This window comes from Canis lupus, chromosome 25 (genome assembly GCF_011100685.1).
Source record: "Canis lupus familiaris isolate Mischka breed German Shepherd chromosome 25, alternate assembly UU_Cfam_GSD_1.0, whole genome shotgun sequence".
NCBI lineage: Eukaryota > Metazoa > Chordata > Mammalia > Carnivora > Canidae > Canis > Canis lupus.
The window spans coordinates 23,763,549-23,783,067 of record NC_049246.1 but is presented as its reverse complement, the minus strand read 5'-3'; the positions used below and the strand labels follow the sequence as shown (position 1 = coordinate 23,783,067).

General features: G+C 37.2%; 1 protein-coding gene across 1 annotated transcript in view; it reads right to left on the bottom strand.

Moving 5' to 3' along the window:
* The window catches only part of GALNTL6 (polypeptide N-acetylgalactosaminyltransferase like 6), a 1,157,792-nt gene that overhangs the window by 62,344 nt on the left and 1,075,929 nt on the right, over positions 1 to 19,519 (bottom strand). The window contains exon 10 of the mRNA XM_038573594.1: positions 2,840 to 3,061. Coding sequence (XP_038429522.1) covers positions 2,840 to 3,061 — 222 coding nt within the window. The remainder of the gene's footprint in view (positions 1 to 2,839; positions 3,062 to 19,519) is intronic.

The following is a 19,519-nucleotide window of genomic DNA, read 5'->3' as shown; positions in this document are numbered from 1 at the left end:
ACAAAAATGGTGAAATCTAGATAAAATCTGTAGTTTAGGCTAGAGTATTGTACCATTGTTAATTACTTAGATTTAACATACTGTGGTTAATGTGGCAAACATTAAGATGTTAACCTTGGAAGAACTGGAGTGAAGACTAACCTGCGAACTTGAGGTACTATCTTTGCAACTCTTCTGCAGATTTAAAATTATTCCAAAATAAAAAAATATTTAAAAAAGCCCTCTTAAAGGGAAAAGAAAAACATAAGCATGATAACTTCAAAAGAGCTGTTTTCAGAGAGAAAATGATCCACAGATATATCCTGCACATTTAGTAATTTTTATCCACTGTTAAGAAGTAGGTTGCTATCACCACATATATAGTTAGAAAGTAGTTCTCTTTTTCATGATTTCATTTAGATCAAGCTGCATTTCAACACTTCTCTTGCCTCCTGCATTAAATGTACATGCACTACTTCTACTCCCACGGATCTAGTCTGCTTGTGAAATAGGTATTTTTCAAGAGTGTTTGCCAACCCAAGTCCTTGTCACTTGTTGGCTTCCTTTCTTTTTGCCTTCCTCCAGTCTTCCAGGTCTTCATTTTTGCTGTGGACCACACCTTCATGGAACAAATGCAACTGAATGCAACTGGTCCTTGAAGTATAGCCCATTTTTTTCTTTCCCAAAACCTAAATATAACGTTGTTTTGTTTGCTGTGCTGAAGCTCCAGGGAAAGAAATTTATCATCGTGTTAAAAAAAATCTGATCTTCTCAATGTGTAATTGTTTAGACCAGAAATGATGAATGCAAATGCTTCTAAGAGCCAGGCAAGTAGTGTAAAGGTGTAAGGCAAGCAAGGTAATGAATAACAATCTTCTGCTAAAGCCTACCTGGCCTTTAGATGGTTATTTTGATTTTTCTGGGAAGTTGTATCTTTTTTAGAATATCAGTGGAAGCTTTGAGTCTGTTTCCAAGCAAGGTGCTTTATAAATATTGGCTATTATTTGATCAGGTATGAAGGGAAAATGTGACCTGCTGCAGTTTGAAGTGGTAACCACGTAGGAACAAAAATATATGTTTCCACGTAAGACGGGGAAAAGCTTAATAGGGTTTTAAATGGCTGCAGATCACACAATGATGCTGAGGTCTTTGAGAGTATTTCTTTCTTTTAAAAGAATTTATTTATTTATTTGAGAGAGACAGAGATAGCGAGAGAGAGCAGAGTGGGGAGGAGAGGGAGAAGCAGGCTCCATCCCAGGACCCCAGGATTATGACCTGAGTCCAAGGCAGATGCTTCACTGACTGAGCCACCCAGGTGCCCCTTTGAGAGTATTTTTGAGTCACTAAGGCAGAGCTGCATTTAAATGATCATAGGTAGGAGATGTAACCTTAACCAAAAACGTCTTACACAGGCACCCTCCCGCTTATTGAGCAACAAATTCCTGTGTCATATAATGCGTTAGGCTAAGAAAGCTTTTCTTGGGGTATACTTTCCATTTCTATTGCTATAAATGAACTCTGTGGTGATTAACTGATACTAGTAGGAGCCGACTAATATTATTAATATTCCAGGGATGCTTTAGTGAAATGTTTAAGGTGCAAAGTATTAGATCAGATTACCAACTGGCTTAAGCAGCCAGTATTAGGATCATGTGCACAATCAAAACCATTTGGAAGTGGAACATGCAGTGATGTTCTGGACCTTGACTCTCCTTCATGCCTTGGGTATCCCAGGCACAGGTAGAGAACATCTTTTGGGATCTGCTTGGCAAAACAAGCAGTACACTTGAAATATTTTCCAAGGGGAGCTGGGACAGCTCACCCAAGAATGCTACTTCAGTATCCTGGTTGTTCCAGCCACGTCATGGGGAAACCTGTATATAGACGAGCCACAGACACCAACCAGGCTGAGGCATGTTCTCCCCCACACAGCAAAACCAGGGACAATGATGAAAAAACTCCCCCACAATGCACTCTAGTCACCTCCTGGCATCTGAAATCCTTGAGAACGAGGACAGCACTAGCATTCCACCCAGCCTGCAATTTCCCCCTCATAGCCTCCTGCTAAAAGCAGATTAAATTGCTAGGATAAATCCACCCTATCCAATTTTAGTCCTTGCTTTAGCATATGCTTTTCTGCGAGGAGAAGGCTATAGTAACAGGATTGAACGCAACTGAACCCAGAACAATAGTCCTTTCTGTGCCAAAAGATAGATATTTTAAATTTGGGAACTGGGGCTATTAGTTCTTTCCATTTTAAATCAAGAAGTGAGATAAAAAAGAAGCATTCCAAGGTGGAAAGGTTAGTGCTTATTTAAGCAGCCGATGTGGCTTCTGCATGCGCCACAGTTCTGGGTATTATGGAAATGCATTCCTTCATGATTCTGCATAGCACCTCAGGCTAGGAAAATAGTCAAGCCACTCCGTCACCTCACCCTCGCATATACAAATAGCAACGAGGCTACGCATGGAGGATGGTGAGGGATTCCATCGTGGAGATCAAGTCATACTTATTTACACAGTAGCATGGCAGATATTTGCATTCTCTGCAAGCTCTTATGGCCATTTCACTAATCTCAAATAAAAATATTTTTCAGGTGTATTAAAAAAATCCATTTGAGGAGTTAGTAGTGGCCAAGAGTTTTGGGTGGGACCATCAAAGCTGAGGGCTGAATGTTTATCCCTGGCGATTTCTAAAAAAAAAAAAATAGTTGGGTGTTCACTTATCGGAGATGATATAAACTACTCTTACTTGGCTCTAGGGCAAGGAGTGGGAGGCTTTGGCAGTCCCTCCCGCCAACTGAGCCCAGGAGAGATGGACACACTGGGTAAGAGCAGGTTTCATGCAGCCTCTCCTCACCTCCCCCCAGGCAGCAGGTGGGGGCTCCACTGGAGGGTAGTACTTAGGCACGTCCCAGGCCACTGCAGCCATGAACCATTTGAAGTCCTTGCACTTGAGCTGTTTGCGCAGCTCCTTCTGGGCGGAGATGTCCCCGGTGGACAGGTGCCTGTATTCTGGGCGCCGCTGGTAAATATACTCGGCGAATTCATCCATCCAGGTCTCAGCCACCCGCTTCAGGTTCTGTGCAGCAGAAAAGAAGGTCATTTATTGACCAGTGCGCTCAAGGGGTGATTTTAGGTGTGCTAGAATTGAAAAAAGTGCAAGAAATTAGACAACCTCAGACAGTGCTGGTGGGTGACTTATTAACAAATGGGAGTTTTCATAAGATCAAGGGGTGTGATATAGTTTGTCTGACGCCTTGCACTAACATGCATGGGTTCAGCTGCCAGTTAGATAATTTATCAGAGTCAGTAAAATTTCAGCTTACAATTACACTAACTTTCCCTCCTGTTATTTCATGATTACAAATTCTTTATTTTTCACATAGAACTAAAGGAGCTGAAACTGGAGATAATGAAGTTCTTCGGCATCAAATTGCTTAAACCATTTCAAAGAACAGTTAGGGTCTTGGAAAGAAAGAGGACAAACAAGCTGTTATTCTTCTCTTCCAATTATAGACAACCCAGCATTACTAAATTGAAGACCTTGTGTTCTGATGATATTTTCTATGTACAAGTCTGCTAAGCAGAATTCAGTAATTTACTGCATAATGAAGCATAATGAAGCTAAGGGAAGCACCGAGTAGCCGGTCTTCTCTGCAGATGTTTCCACAGGTGAAGGAAGTAGAAGGAAGGTAGGAAAATAAGCATGCTCTTTAGGGGCGGGAGACTGTGTAGGCTCAGGGTAGGAAGCTCAGCCCTTTCATCAGTTTTGAGACAGAGCAAATAACTTATCCACTTCTGGCCTCAGATTCCTCACCTGAGAAGGTACAGATAATAATACATACATCATGAGAGTGGTTGTAGGATTAAGTGAAGTCACACCCATAAAGTGGTTGGGATAGTACCTGGCACATACTAGGTACTATGGGTATTATTATTATTATTATTATATATTAATTAGAAGAAAGTAATTGGAGGGTTGAACTGAAGGGTTCCCTGGTCTTTAGCTGCAATGAGATGTCCTCTGACATCCCTTAGAGCTCTATCATATTGAGCGCTAATGAGAACAGCTGTGCTATCTAGAGGGTCTGAGTTCTGACCTCCCCAGTTTGTAGCATGGCTTCAGGTGTTGGTGTCCTGTAGGTGTCCCATGGCTCTGGTTCTTGTTTTGTGTTCAAATTTTCTGTATCAAGTGCCCCGTGAACATGCACTCTTTCCAGTTTCTCATTTGTACTTAGAAGATCAGTGAGCAGAATGGCTGGAAACTTTAATAAGATCCTGGCATAAGTCATTGAAGTAAAAACTAGTGATAAGAAAATAATTTTATCTTAAAGATTGTTAAGGCATCCTAATTAAGGCCTGAAACGGTGCCCGGAGGTGTGTTGGGAGTCAGAGTCCCCGAACACCTTAGTCCTAGTAAGATCATACCCTTTGTTTGTTCTGTCCCCCCCACCCCCCCCACCAGTGTCCCTAATGGGCCTCTCTTCCATCCCAGTTTGTTTCAAGATTTTATGTATTCATGAGACACACGCACACAGAGGCAGAGACACAGGCAGAGGGAGAAGTAGGGTCCCAGCGGGGGGCCCCATGCAGGACTCGATCCCAGGATGGGGATCACGCCCTGAGCCAAAGGCAGACCCTCAACCGCTGAGTCTCTTCCCTCCATTTTTGGCTCCATTCACCCCACCCCTACTCTTCCGCTGCTTCCATGGGCTCCTTGGTTACGTTTGGTCACTGGTGGGCATGAGGTAGGGCTCAGTTGATTCAGCAAGGCACACAGGAGAGTCAGTGCTGCAAGGACTACTCTGATCTCTTGGTTGCCTTGCTTTCCTTCCTTTCCAAGACTCCTGACGCGGAGAGTAGAAGGGTTTCTTTGTCGCTGCGCTGCCTCACGTCCCATCTGCATTCTTTGCCCGTGACAATTTCCACTCCTCTGACTCCAGTTTACTACCGCACACCATCAGAGTTAACGTTGTTTTGTAAGATCCTAGCCCTTGCCACAGATTCCAAGTTGCCTGATTTGTTTGGGGGAAAGATAAGTAAACAGACGATGGTTGAAACCTCTGCTCTGTGATGGCCCTGTCCTACACACATACCCTACAACATTTACAAGCAAGTCTTCAATGTCATTTCACCATTTACCTTTCAATCTGGTAAATGTTCTGGATGAAATGCTTTGTATTTTTATCTGCCCTTAGGTGGACAATTTTTATGATTAGCAAAAAGATTTAAAGATGGAATGGAAAAAATCAGTCAATAATTTTAAAACTATTTATATTCAAATTAGATTTTAGGCTGCAGTTCCAACCTTTATCCTAAAATCCAATTATTATATAAAATGGAAATATTTAATTTCTACTACTTTATGCTTCTCTGATAAGTGAAAGTGAATAAAGGCAGAGGAATATAAAAAAACAGAGACAAAGAGGTAAATTACCCAGGAATAATGAGAAAATGACTTTATTAAGTAAAGACATGCCTTAAAAATTCTGATAGCTTTGTCACTGAGCAATCTATTTTGACTTGTGTAAATAAGCACTTTTAGACTGTACATTTCATGAAGTTAGGTATAGATCTGCTTTTTAATTAGAAAACCCAGCACCTTGAATGATTCCAAGCACCTGTGTGTGCTCAACTGGGCATGCTAATTGTTGAATTAAAAGATCTATTATAAAATGAATGTGGACAAATTTATAGTATGTTTATATCCAATAATAAAGGCACTGAAAATAGGAACAATTTTTTAAAAAAGTGCTGGTGCTAAAGGTTAGATATTTGTTGCTTTGGATTTTTAAGAAAGATTTTATTTATTTATTTGAAAGAAAGAGAATGCAGTCAAGGGGAGGAGCAGAGGGAGAGGGCAGAGACCAATTCGGGGCTTGATCCCACAACCTCGAGATCATGACCTGAACTGAAACCAAGAGTCGGACACTTAACCAATTGAGCCACCCAGGCACCCCAGTTGCTTTGGATTTTTGAAATAGAAATAGGAATTATTATAAAACTCAAAGGGGAACTGATTAGTTCAGATACATTCCACTGGAAATGACTCAAGATGTCATGATAAATGTTAGCTAGGATAAGCATCATCAATAGGTAAATGGGGCAGGAGATAGCACTCTGGTAAATTGTCAACCGCTTTAGGGAAGCTAACCAGTAGAGTTAACTGGGGAATCAGCCTGGTAGCTTTTGCATTATCATGTCCTTTTCAAATTGAAATAAACTTGGTTGCAGGTTAGGTCTGCTGATTTCCCAAACACTCTAAAATAAGCAGCAGGATCATGAGTGTATTCCAGGGATAATATCAAATCATTGATTCCTCTTTTGTAGCTTTCCAGGAGACAGGAAAAGAGAAACAGCATGATAATTGCAAAAACTGTAATAGCTAGTTTCCCTCTAGCAATGAGTGTTACATAAACATTTAAATATAAATACAACATCTTGCCCATTCTCTAATGTTCCCGATGACTCATTAGACATCCTCCATTATAGACGCTCTGTTCTCTGAATTGAATTTCCTACCAGGAGGAAACTTTCGAAGGAGTCAATTATTATAGTCAAGGAATAGTCCTCACTCACAAACAGTGCAGGTGACCGGCCAAATAATGTCATTCTGAAGTCATTATTCTGGAAGTAACAATATACTGTGCTAATTTTCCACTGTAATCATGACTCACTACTTAGTTTTGGGGAAAATATTGGAATCACAGCTGAGAAATATTACAAGAGGTTGCAAGAGTTTCATTGGCTTTTTACAGATTGTAGAATAAATTCATCTGTCCAGGAAATGAAATACTCATATATGCATTTGAGTACATTGAGGGTTTTTTTTTTTTTTTTTGAGGTATTTCTATAGGAACATATATACACACATCCAAATACATGGAGGTAATGGGATAGGAGCAAAGCTACATTTCTCACTTAAACATCCACAGCTGTGTACACATGTACAGGATCATGCAGTTGAGACATCTAATAACATCTCCTCCTGGTGATGGTAACAAAGAGAAAAATAAATCAACCTGAGTGGGCCCATCTCTCCCTAGGATTGATTGAATGAATGTTGGTGAAGATGCTAAAATGTCCAAAAACTACTTATCAAGACAAAAGAAAGAATAAAGAATGGACACTGGAAGATCTGTATGTGTAATCATTTACTCTCAAAGTATCTGAAGTTGGATCTATAAAGGTTGTCCTTTTTTTTTCCTTTTTTAAAATTTAAATTCAATTTGCCAACATATAGTATAACACCCAGTGCTCATCTCATCCCATCAAGTGCCCTCCTTAGTGCCCGTCACCTAGTCACCACAGCCCCTCAACCTGCCTTCCCTATCGCATCCCTTTGCTTGTTTCCCAGAGTTAGGAGTCTCTCATGGTTTGTCTTCCTCTCTAACTTATAAAGGTTTTCTTAAATACACAGAGCCAGGTGTTAAGCTGGGGTTCCTGTCATTTGAGATTTAAATAAGATTGCTTCAACTACAAATTATATATACACCCCCCCTCAAGATCTGTGTGGATTCCCAGGGCTTTGTGTTCACATATTCATCCTTCGCTTTGATTTCCTGTTGGGGGACCTTTCTGGTGGTGTCTTGCCTCGGGCTTGCTCGCTATTCTCACTCATTGAGGGGGGCGCTCATGGGTTCCTCCTCACCTCTCACTCTCGCCGCAGGTAGATCACTAAGGTGTGGTGGTTGGCAGAGCCTCAGATGGCAAAGCACGGCAGATGATGTAAGGTGGAATATAGAACTTCTTTCACAGTCTTTGGCTGCTGTAGAGTCCTTGGCTAAAATTTCTTCTTCCTGTCTTTTGACCCCTTTCCATGCTGCGGTCCTCAAAATTTCCCCTTATGTCTCCTTGGTAGGACTGCACCAGAATGTCATCATTTCTTCTCTCTTTTCACACAAAATAATTCAGCATTCTCACTGTCCCTGCTTATCCTGGCCAAACCCTGAGGCCTACCCTCCAGAGCCAAAATGTCCTTTCCAGGTGTTTTACCAGGCAAAGGTTCCCCTAAAAGAAATTCAACCGCTGGCTCTTGAGTTATGCCCCACCGACCATTTTGTTGCAGAAGGGTGGCTCACTGTTCAAGACATCCTCCAAACAGTCCCTAACAGTCCTCTTGTATTTTATTCTCCTATACAGGACCTCTGCTTATGGAATCTGCTCTGTTCATTGCCACTTAAAAAAATACAGCTGTTCCCTGGCTTTGTCCATATGGTTTCTCCTGCTTCAATGCACTTCTCCTTATTTGTCTGATCTCGCCCATTCAGAAACTCTCTTCTTATTCCTCCCAAATGCAGATGCCAGTAAATAGGATGTGGGGCACATGGTTAAATTTGAATTTCAAGTAAAGAACAAATAATTTAAAAATATAAGTGTGATTACTAGTTGTAAAATGCTTGGATTATTAACATTTAATGTGTTGAATTGAATTGAACTGAATTCAATTCAATTAAACAAGGAAGCCACCAGATTGAGGTGGCCTACCTATGCAAACTGAAATCAAAGCCAATAAATATCTCAAGGTTATGAAGTCAAAACACTAGGCCCAACCGATCACAAATAGACTAGATTCTAAGCTATAGCCAATCAAATAATTTCTTTTCTTTGCTTTTGTATTTTTCTCTATAAGTCTTTCTGTTTAACCACTTCCAGTGTGATAGTATCCAATTCAAATAGACTTTTGCTCAAATAAACCCTTAAAAAATTTTAATATGCCTCAGTTTATCCTTAAACACGGGACATAGTTATACTAAAAAAGTGATTTGTCTGAAATTCAAATTTAATTAGGTGTCCTGTATTTTTATTTGCCAAATCTGGCAACCTTAGTACAACACACACACACACACACACACACACGCGTATATATATATATATATATATATATATATATACATATACACACATATATGCATGTAATATGTGTTCCATGAATTTTTTTTTCAATTCATTAAGTTACTGTATATTCAGAATCTGGCATGTCTTGATGCTATTGCTAACACATAGTGAATATTTTGCTTCTGTGGAAATTATTCCAGAGAAGTTTCAGGCTCTCTGCAGAGAAGCCTGCTATAACACACAGTTGATCTAAATATGCTTCCCAATCCCACTGTGTTTCTGTTTCTAACAGGTGGGATCCCGCTGGCCCTCTATCTGTGAAGCAAGCAGGGAAGCAGCCACATCATTTAAGATAACAGCAGTGCTAATTGGAAGCTAGAGGTGAGGGCTCAGCATGGCTGGAGTGGACAATTTAGTGTTTACTGTTAACCTTAATCTGAAAATAAGTAGCTGAAGGCCTTCTGTCTCTGCACATACGGGATGGGTTCCAGCCAGGCTCTGAGCCTGGACAGGGAGACTGGGGGAGAGGCCCCAAGCGCACCCAAAGTGAATCTAGGAGGTTTTCACCTGTTGGTTTTTCATCCAGTGTGGAAGTTGTGTAGCGGTTTGATAAGAATAGCTACTGGAGCTGAAGAATACATTCATTTTTTGGTGTAGAGAGCAAATGAAGATTTCTCTAGTTCTCTATTTTTTAAAAGCTGCAGATCTTCCTAATTCTTGAATGGTAAATGAAATAAAAACTGTCATTCTGAGCACCTTCTATGTACAAGACATTGACAGCATCATCTCTTTTTATGTCAACCTCAGTGGTTTCTTGTGTGTTACCATACTCTCCTCTGTTCGACCCAAACTCCTATTTTTCTGTGTTGCCCAAATATTTATGAACATACTTAACACATTCAGCCTTATATTAGAGGTCTTTAGAATTCAAGTCTTGTTTTCTTTGCACCATCTGACGCTAAATCTTTCCTTAATTCTAACACTCATCAGGTGTTTGAATTGATATTTTACCAGGGCCATTAAATCACATTCTAGCTTAGTTTATAAGAACAGATTTCCAGCTCTGACTGATCATCTTTATTGTGCAACATGAAGAAAAGAGATAGCTCCATTGTACCTGCTGATTCATGACACCACAGAAATCTCTCCACTAATTATTTCTTTTTGCCAGCGACGTTTTAGACCACGCTATTTAATTATCCTAAAAATACAATCCCTATTCAGTTTCTCAGCATACTATTTGACAGTTGATCATCTGGCCACGTGGCTGTCCCATACATGCGTACTGTCAGGGCTACCTCATCTCCATGGTATGCTTCCAGTTCTTTGTGTAGGGTGCAGTCCTTACATGTGCACTGGGTGACCCCAATCCACACGCTGTGCTCATGTCCATATTCAGCTATTGTATTATGATGGTTTTATAATAGATTTCTATTTCTTCAGCTCTCTTTCTTTTTTTGGTGCTTTCCTCCCCAGAAACTGCTGGTAGCTTGTAAAGCCAATCTAACACAGAAACAGCTTCTTATTTGTCCCAGTCACTCCTCCAGCAAGCATTGCATCACTATCCTGGGACTTTAAAAATTCTGATGGTGATATAAATGCATTTCTTTTCTCCTCTTTGATGCTTAAGAGTACTTTAGTAACTCCAGAGTCCCACCCCAAAGCCCTCTTATCATTGATAAAGTGATAATGTCATCATGGATACAGCTCAAAAGAGAATCTCTTTAAGAGAGCCTCAACCTCACTACAATTATTCAGCCTAGCACTGCTTTTTCTCTGATCTAAAGACTTCTTTGAAGTCAGTGGGAATCCTTCAGCATAAGGAGAGGATGGCTAATTCGGTACTAAAAAGAGGCTTCTCTGACGGGCAGTTTCCTCTCTCTTCTTCCCGAAGGCTGTGTGAGCTGTTTGTAAGCAGTTACCTGCTCTTAGCTTTTTGGTATAATTTAACTATATCTCTATTCTCTTTTTTGGCAGGATATTTTAGATATTCATGGCAGTGTTTCTGATAACATTTAATGTGGCCTTTAGATATAGGACAAAGAACAACTCCCAAAATTATTTACCTACATATATTACTAAAAAAATGCATATAAGCCTCATTTTAAAAACAGCTTTATTGAGGAAGGGTTGATATACAATAAACTGCTGATGGTTAAAGTGTTCAATTTGGCACATTTTGATATATGTATACTTTGGTAAAACCACCATCATAATCAAGATAATGCACATATCCATCACCTCCAAAATGTTTCCATATGCCTCTTTGAAATCAAATCCCTCTCTCCATTTCCTTTCTTAGGCACCTCTATTATCATTCTCAAGCAACTACTGATTTTCTTTCAAAAATTTATTAAGAACTAATCTTTTTTAGAGTAGTTCTAGGGCCACAGCATAATTAAGGGGTAGGCACAGAGATTTCCCATTTCCTCCCTGCCCCTACAAATGCATAGCTTCTATCCCATTATCAGCATCTCCCACCCAGGTGGTTCATTTGTTACAATTGATGAACCTACACTGACATGCCATTACCCAAAGTACATAGTCTACACTAGGGCTCACTCTTGGTGTTGTACACTCATCTACTTCTTGTCACCATAATTTAGTTTGTATTTTCTAGAATTTTATATTTACTTATTTGTATTTTCTAGAATTTTAAATAAATAGAATCATAAAGTATGTGTTTTTTGTCTGGCTTTTAATTTTATTTATTTATTTATATTTTTAAAAAGATTTTATTTATTTATTAATGAGAGACATACAGAGAGAGAGAGAGGTAGAGACACAGGCAGAGGGAGAAGCAGGCTCCATGTAGGGAGCCTGACGTGGGACTCAATCCCAGGTCTACAGCATCAGGCCCTGGGCTGAAGGTGGCACTAAACCACTGAGCCATCCCAGCCGCCCTTTGTCTAGCTTTCTTAAACTAAGCATATTATTAAGTTCATCCATGTAGTTGCATGCATTTTTAAAATTATATTGCAATACGAAGATATTCATTTTTCCATTTACCTACTGATGGGCATTTGGGTTTTTCCAGTTTTGGGTTATTACAAATAAAGCTGCTATGAATTGTGTTTGTATGGACATTTGCTTTAATTTCTACTGGGTAAATATTTTGAAGGAATGTCTAGGTCATATGCTAAGTAGTCTTACTTTTAATGAATCTGCTAAACTATTTTCCAAAGTGGTTATTCCGTTTTACATTCCCATTAGCATTGTATGAGCATTCCAGTTAAATCATAACTTCAACACTCAATATGGTCAGTCTTTTTATTTTTGCCATTATAAAAATGTGGTTTTAATTTACATTTCCTTAATGCCTAATAATGTGAAGCATCTTTTCATGCACTTATTTACCATCTGTATATCTTTTTTGCCCATTTAAAAAATTGGGTTGTTAATTATCTTATTATTAAATTCTGAGAATTCTTTATATATTCTGGATACCAATCTTTTGTTAGAAATGTGATAAAAAATTTATTTAAGCTAAAAAAAAATTACCCATTCCTTTCACTTCTCATCCCTTACCTCTGGCAATCATCTATCTGTTCTCTGTATCTATGAGCTTTTTTTTTTTTTTAATTCCACATATAAAATAGATCACATGGATACATCTTTATCTGACTTATTTCACTTAGCATAATGCCCTTGAGGTCCATGTATGCTGTTGCAAATGGCAAGACTTCATTCTTTTTTTTTACAGCTGAATGATATTTCATTGTATGTTTATACCACAATTTCTTTATCCATTCGTCCATCAATGGATACTTAAACTACTTCCATATCTTGCTATTATAACTAATGCTGAAATCAAAATAGGCTATATATATCTTTTTAATGTAATACTTTCATTTTCTTCTCTCCGCAGAAACTTTGCAGACCAGAAGAAGGCAGTGTGATATATTTAAAGTGCTGAAAGAAAAAAAGCTTCCAGCCAAGAATACTTTACTCAGCAAAAGTATTCTGAATTGAAGGAGAGATAAGGAGTTATAGACAAGTAAAAGCAAAAGAAGTTTATCTCCACTAAAATGGCCTTAAAGAAATCTTAAAGAGACTTCTTTATGCTGAAAAGAAAGGGCAATCTTTAGTGACAAGAACACATTTGAAAGAATAAATGTCACTAGTAAGGTAAATATATAGTAAAAGTAGTGGCTTACTCACTTATAAAGCTAGAGAATTACTCACCTATAAAGGTTAAAAAACAAAAGTGGTAAAGATAACTATGATTATAATAATTAGTTAAGGGATACACAAGATAAAAAAGATGTAAAATGTGACACTAAAAACATAAAGTATGGTGGGGGAGAATAAAAATGTGAGCTTTAGAATGGGATCAAACTTAAGTGTTATCAACTTAAAATAGACTGTTATAAGTTGTTGAATGTAAGCCTCATGGTAACCACAAAACAAAACCTATAGTAAGTATACAAAAGGTAAAAAGAAAGGAATACAATCATACTACCAAAGAAAGTAATAAAACCACAAAGGAAGACATCAGGAAAAGAAGAAAGGAACACAGAGGAAATAAAAAACAGCCAAAAAACAATTAACAAAATGGTAGTAAGTATGTATCTATCAATAACTACTTTAAATGTAAATGGACTAAATTCTTCAGTCAAAAAACAGAGTGGAGGAATGGAGGAAAAAAAACTAGACCCATCTATATGCTGCCTACAAGATACTGACTTTAGGCATAGGACATATACAGACTGAAAGTGAAGGGATGTAAAAAGGTATCCCATGGAAATGAAAACCAAAAGGAAGCTGGAATAGCTATACTTACATCAGACAAAAGATATTTTGTCCTATTATAATAACTGTAATAAGAGACAAAGAAGGGGTTATATAATGATTAAGGGGTCAGTCCAATAAGAGACCATAACATTTATAAATATTTATGCATCCAATACAAGATATTTATATATCAAAATATATAAAGTAAATATTAATAGACCTAAAGGGAGAAATAGATAGCAATGTAATAATAGTAGGTGACTTTAATCCTCCACTTATATTAACAGATGGATAACTCAGATGGAAAATTAAGAAGGAAATATCAGCCTTAAATGACATCTTAGATAGATTTACTAGAAATTTACAGAATATTTCATACAAAAGTAGCAAAATACACATTTTCTAGTGTACATGGGACATCTTCTCAGATCATATGTTAAGCCACAAAACAAGTCTTAATAAATTTAGAAGATTGAAATCATATCAAGCACATTCTCTGACCACAGTTGTATTATAAAACTAAAAATTAATTATATAAAGACAACTGGAAAATTTGCAAGTATTTGTAGATTAAACAACATGTTACCGAACAAGTGGATCAAAGAAGTCAAAAGAGAAATGAAAAAAATCTTGAGACAAAGTCAGAAATGTAACATACCAAAATTTATGGAATGCAGCAAAATCAGTTCTAAAAGGTAAGTTAATAGCAATAAATGCCTTCCTCAAGAAACAAGAAAAGTCTCAAATAAACAAACAACCTCACTCTACACCCCAATGAACTAGAAAAAGAAGAACAGACAAAGTCCAAAATTAGCAGAAGAAAGCAAATAGTAAAATCTTGAGCAAAATAAATGAAATAGAAACTAAAAAGGTAGCAGAAAGATAATGAAACTAAGAGCTGTTTCTCTGAAAAGATAAATGAAATTGACAAACCTTTATCTAGACACACCAAAAGAAAAAAGAGGACTCAAATAAATAAAATCAGAAATAAAGAGTAGTTACAACTAATACTACATAAATACAAGTGATTGTAAGAGACTATTATGAGAAATTATATGCCAACAAACTGGACAATCTAGAAGGAATGGATAGGTAGATACAACCTACCCAGATTGAATCATGATGAAATAGAAAATCTCCCTGCATGGAGCCTGCTTCTCCCACTGCTTGTGTCTCTGCATCTCTCTCTGTGTGTCTTTCATGAATAAAAAAAAAAAAAAAAACTCCCAAAAAAGTATAGGATCAGACAGCTTCATTGGTAAATTCTAATCAAAGAAGAATTAATACCAATCCTCAAACACTTCCAAAAAATAGAAGAGAAAGAAACTCTTCCAAACTCATTTTACAAGGCCAGTATAAGCCTGTGTCAAAACCAGACAAGGATGCTACAAGGATGCCAATATTTCTCATGAATAAAGATGCAAAAATCCTCAACAAAATAAGCAAACCAAATTCAGCAATACATTCAAACAATCATATGCCATGATTAAGTGGAATTTATTCCAGGGATGCAAGGATGGTTCAACAGCCACAAATTGGTCAATGTGATATACCACATTAACAAAATGAAAGCTAAGATCATATAATTATATGATCATCTGAATAGATGCAGAAAAGGCATTTGAGAAAATGCAATATTCATGATAAAAACTCTCAACAAAATAGGTATAGAAGAAATGTACCTCAACATAATAAAGGCCATATATAACAAATCCATAGCTAACATCATAGTCAGTGGTAAAAAACTGAAAGATTTTCTTCTAAGATCAGAAACAAGACAAGGATGCCCACTCTCACCACTTTTAGGTGACACAGTATCAGAAATACTAGCCAGAACAATTAGGCAAGAAAAATAAATCAAATTGGAAAGGAAGAAGTAAAATTGTTGCTATTTGCAGATGACATGATATTATATATAGACAACTATAAAGACTTCATCAAAAAAGTATTATAAACAATAAATGATTGGATTGTTTGTTTCTTTGCTGTTGAGTTTAATAAGTTATATAAACAATAAATGAATTCAGTGAGGCTTCAGGTTACAAAATCAATACACAAAAATCTGTTTCATTCCTATAACAGCAATCTGTCAGAAAGAAGAATTAAGAAAACAGTCCTATTTACAACTGAATCAAAAAGGATAAAATACTTAGGAATAAATTTAACTAAGGAGTTGAAAAATCTGTATGTTGACAACCACAAGACATTAATAAAAAAATTGAAGAAGACAAATAAATGGAAAAATATACTAGTACTCATGGATTGGAAGAATTAATATTGTTAAAATGTCTGTATTATCCAAAGCAATACGTAGATTCAATGCAATCCCTGTAAAAATTCCCATAGCATTTTTCATAGAAATAGAACAAACAATTCTAAAGTTTTATGGAATCACAAAACACCTTGAATAGCCAAAGCAATCTTGAGAAAGACAAGTAATGTTGAGGGTATGCTCCCTGATTTCAAACTATATTACAAGGAAATGTGATTTGTAAATATTTTCTCCCAGTCTATATCTTGTCATTTTATTCTTTTAACAGTACCTTTTGAAGAGCAGGCGATCCTAATTTCAATGGAGTCTGATTTATCAAACTTTTCTTTTAGGTATAAGTGGCCATAGTGTCATATCTGCTCAACCTCACATTTTTTCCTCTTTTTTTTCTAGAAGTGTTTGACTATATGCAAGGATCTATTTCAATTTTACTTTTTTCTTTCATTAATCATTTTGTTGTCAATACCACTGTCATGACTACTGTAGCTTTTTAATGTCTTGAAATTGGGTAATGTAAGTCCTCCAACTTTGTTCTTTATCAAAGATGTGTTGGCTATCTTAGGTCCTTTGCATTTCTAGATAAATTTTAGAATCAACTTGTCTACTTTTTTTATTGTGGTAAAATATACATAACATAAAATTTGCCTTTTGACCACTTTTAAATGTGTAGTTTGGTGGCATTAAAAACACTCACATGCTCCCAACACCACAGTTCAGATTTCAGTTGCCATGGTATGTTAACTGTGAGTAATTGTATAAGAAACACATGCTGCTGTTAGCTCTTCACACCACAAATCACTATGTAAGTAATAAATGCATATTATGATCAATGACCCAATTACATCACTTCTTTTAAAATCTGTTGTGATTGATCATTGTACATCTGCTATTCAGTTCACACACAGCTAATAAAGCACATTGTTGTGCTTCATCCTTGTTTCCTATAGATAAATATGACATTTTATAAAAATGGATAATCAAAACGAGAGACTTGGCCAATAAAGATAAAAGAACAGCAAAGAAGCAAAAAGCGGTAATGCTGAAAACAGAATTCAAATAGAATTTCTAGGAGAAATGACTGGCCATGGAAGTGTTAACATTGCTGCCTTTGAGAGACTCTAGATATGTAGCTAGGGAATTTAGCAAGAATATATTTGTTGTCATAAGTGAGAAAAATACTTGTGATGAAAAGGCTAGAGTAGTCCCAGAGAAAGTGATCCCATCTTCACATCACAGGAACTATGGTAGATATTTCACAGCATTGAAAGCATAAAGGATAAGATATTGGAAGGTGACTCAAATTTAAAAAAGGAATATTATAATTTGCCAAGGCATGGAAAAAATGCCCCCTCTGTAGCATAAGTTATGGGAAATATAGTTTGAGTGAATGTTTTAGCTACTTCTGATGAATATTTTTACAAACAAATGAAATGCCTTGATATTCCCCTCCAAAGCCAAAAAACATCTACATGGTTATGCAACCATCACCACCATCCATTTCCATGACTTTTGTCATCTTCCTAAAATGAAACTCTAAACCCATTACACATAACTTCCCATTTCCTCTTTCCTCAATCTCTAGCAACCACCATTCCATTTTCTGTTTCATACGAATTTGACTGTGTAAGATCTTTCATATAAAAGGAATCATGCAGTATTTGTTGTTTTGTGACTGGCATATTTCACTTAACATATGTCTTTAAGATTCATCCATTCTGTAATACATGTCAGAATTTTCTTCCTTTTTATGGCTGAATAATAATTCTATATACATATATACATATATGTGTATATATATATCACATTTTGCTGGTCCATTTACTGTTAAACAAATATTAGATTGCTTCTATGTTTTGTCTATTACTATGAACTTGTGTATACAAATATCTGTTTGATTCCTTGCTTTCAATTCTTTTGTGTATGTACACATAAGTGGAATCAATGGATCATATGGTAATTATGTTTTTAATTTTTTGAGGAACTTCCTTACTGTTTTCCACTATCGCTGCAACATTTAATATTTCTCCCATGTAAAAGCATTTTAATTTCTATATATCCTTTTTTTAAAATTTTTATTTATTTATGATAGTCACACACACACACAGAGAGAGAGAGAGAGAGAGAGAGAGAGAAAGGCAGAGACACAGGCAGAGGGAGAAGCAGGCTCCATGCACCGGGAGCCCGATGTGGGATTCGATCCTGGGTCTCCAGGATCGGGCCCTGGGCCAAAGGCAGGCGCCAAACCACTGCGCCACCCAGGGATCCCCAATTTCTATATATCCTTTCCAACCTTCACTGTTTTCTGTTTTTCCAATAATAGTCATCTTAATGGGTGTGAAATGGTACCTCATCGTGGGTTTGTTTTGTATTTTCCCTAATGATTAGTGATGTTGCACATCTTTCATATGCTTATTAGCCATTTGTATATCTTCTTTGGAAACAGGTCTATTCAAGCTCTTTGCCTATTCTTAAATCAGGTTGCTTCCTTGTTTGTTATTGTTGAATCGTAGACGTTCTTTAAATATTCTGGATATTAACCCTTTATCTCATATATGGTTTGCAAATATTTTCTGCCATTCAGTGAGTTGCCTTTTCACTCTGTTGATACTTGTTGATAGTATCCTTGAGGCATGACCTTGCCTAATGTTTAAGCTTCACATGGGCTACCTGAGATAATCCTGTCCCTTAAAGATAACATTGGAGTGATTGTTGCTGCTGCAGAACTGCTCAACAGAAAGAGCTGGCACTGTGAGAACCAAAGTGTTGGCTTCTCTAGAGACAGCACCATAAGCTAGGAGTTCATGCTCTTCTTCTGAATTGTGGAGGTGGTGTGGCTTCTCCAGTGGTTTCCCAGGCAAGAAATAGGCAAGTGGGAACACAAAGAAGAGCAAGTCATGGATGAGGCAGAGTGGAAATGTAAGCACGTGGGAGGAAGCCTTTGTGGAGGCCTAGACACATCAGGGGGATAATCTGAATTCATTTCTGGCAGTTGAGCCAATGGTGTCTCATGCTATTACATCTTGAGTATAAAAGGCAGTATGATCTTATTTGTAGATAACTATTAATACAATTGCTATTTTAAACTTTAATTATTTTCATTACTTTTATCCTTTATTTATTTTTGAGAAAGAGAGAGAGAGAGGGACTGAGCAGATAGAAGGGCAGAGAGAGAGAGAGAAAGAGAGAGACTCTCAAGCAGACTCCACACTGAGCACAAGTGTGATGCCAGGCTAGATCCAAGGACCCTGAGATCATGACCTGAGCAGAAATCAAGAGCCTGATGCTCAACTGACTGAGCCACCCAGGTGCCTCATAGTTGCTATTTTTTAAAAAATAAATCACCATGGTCACTTCTAATCATTGACCAAAGAGAGTATCAAGTGCTTTGTTCTGTCATAGTGAACATCCACCACAAGCAAACTGTGGTTAAACTAAATGCTGCTACAGTATTTATTCCATTAGTTATTAGTAGACTCTGTTTTATTTTTCATTCTGCTAAAATAGGCGAAAAAATCTATATGCTTTTAATAGCTCATGTAGGGTCCTTAGGTTGGAAATAAGATCTGTTCAAAATTTAGGTAATCTGTGAAATTTTATTTTTATAAGTTGCTTTCAGAATTAGAACACTAAAAGCATCCAGGCACCACAGAGCTGCCAGTTGGTTTTGTCCATTTCTTAGTCTATAGAATATCA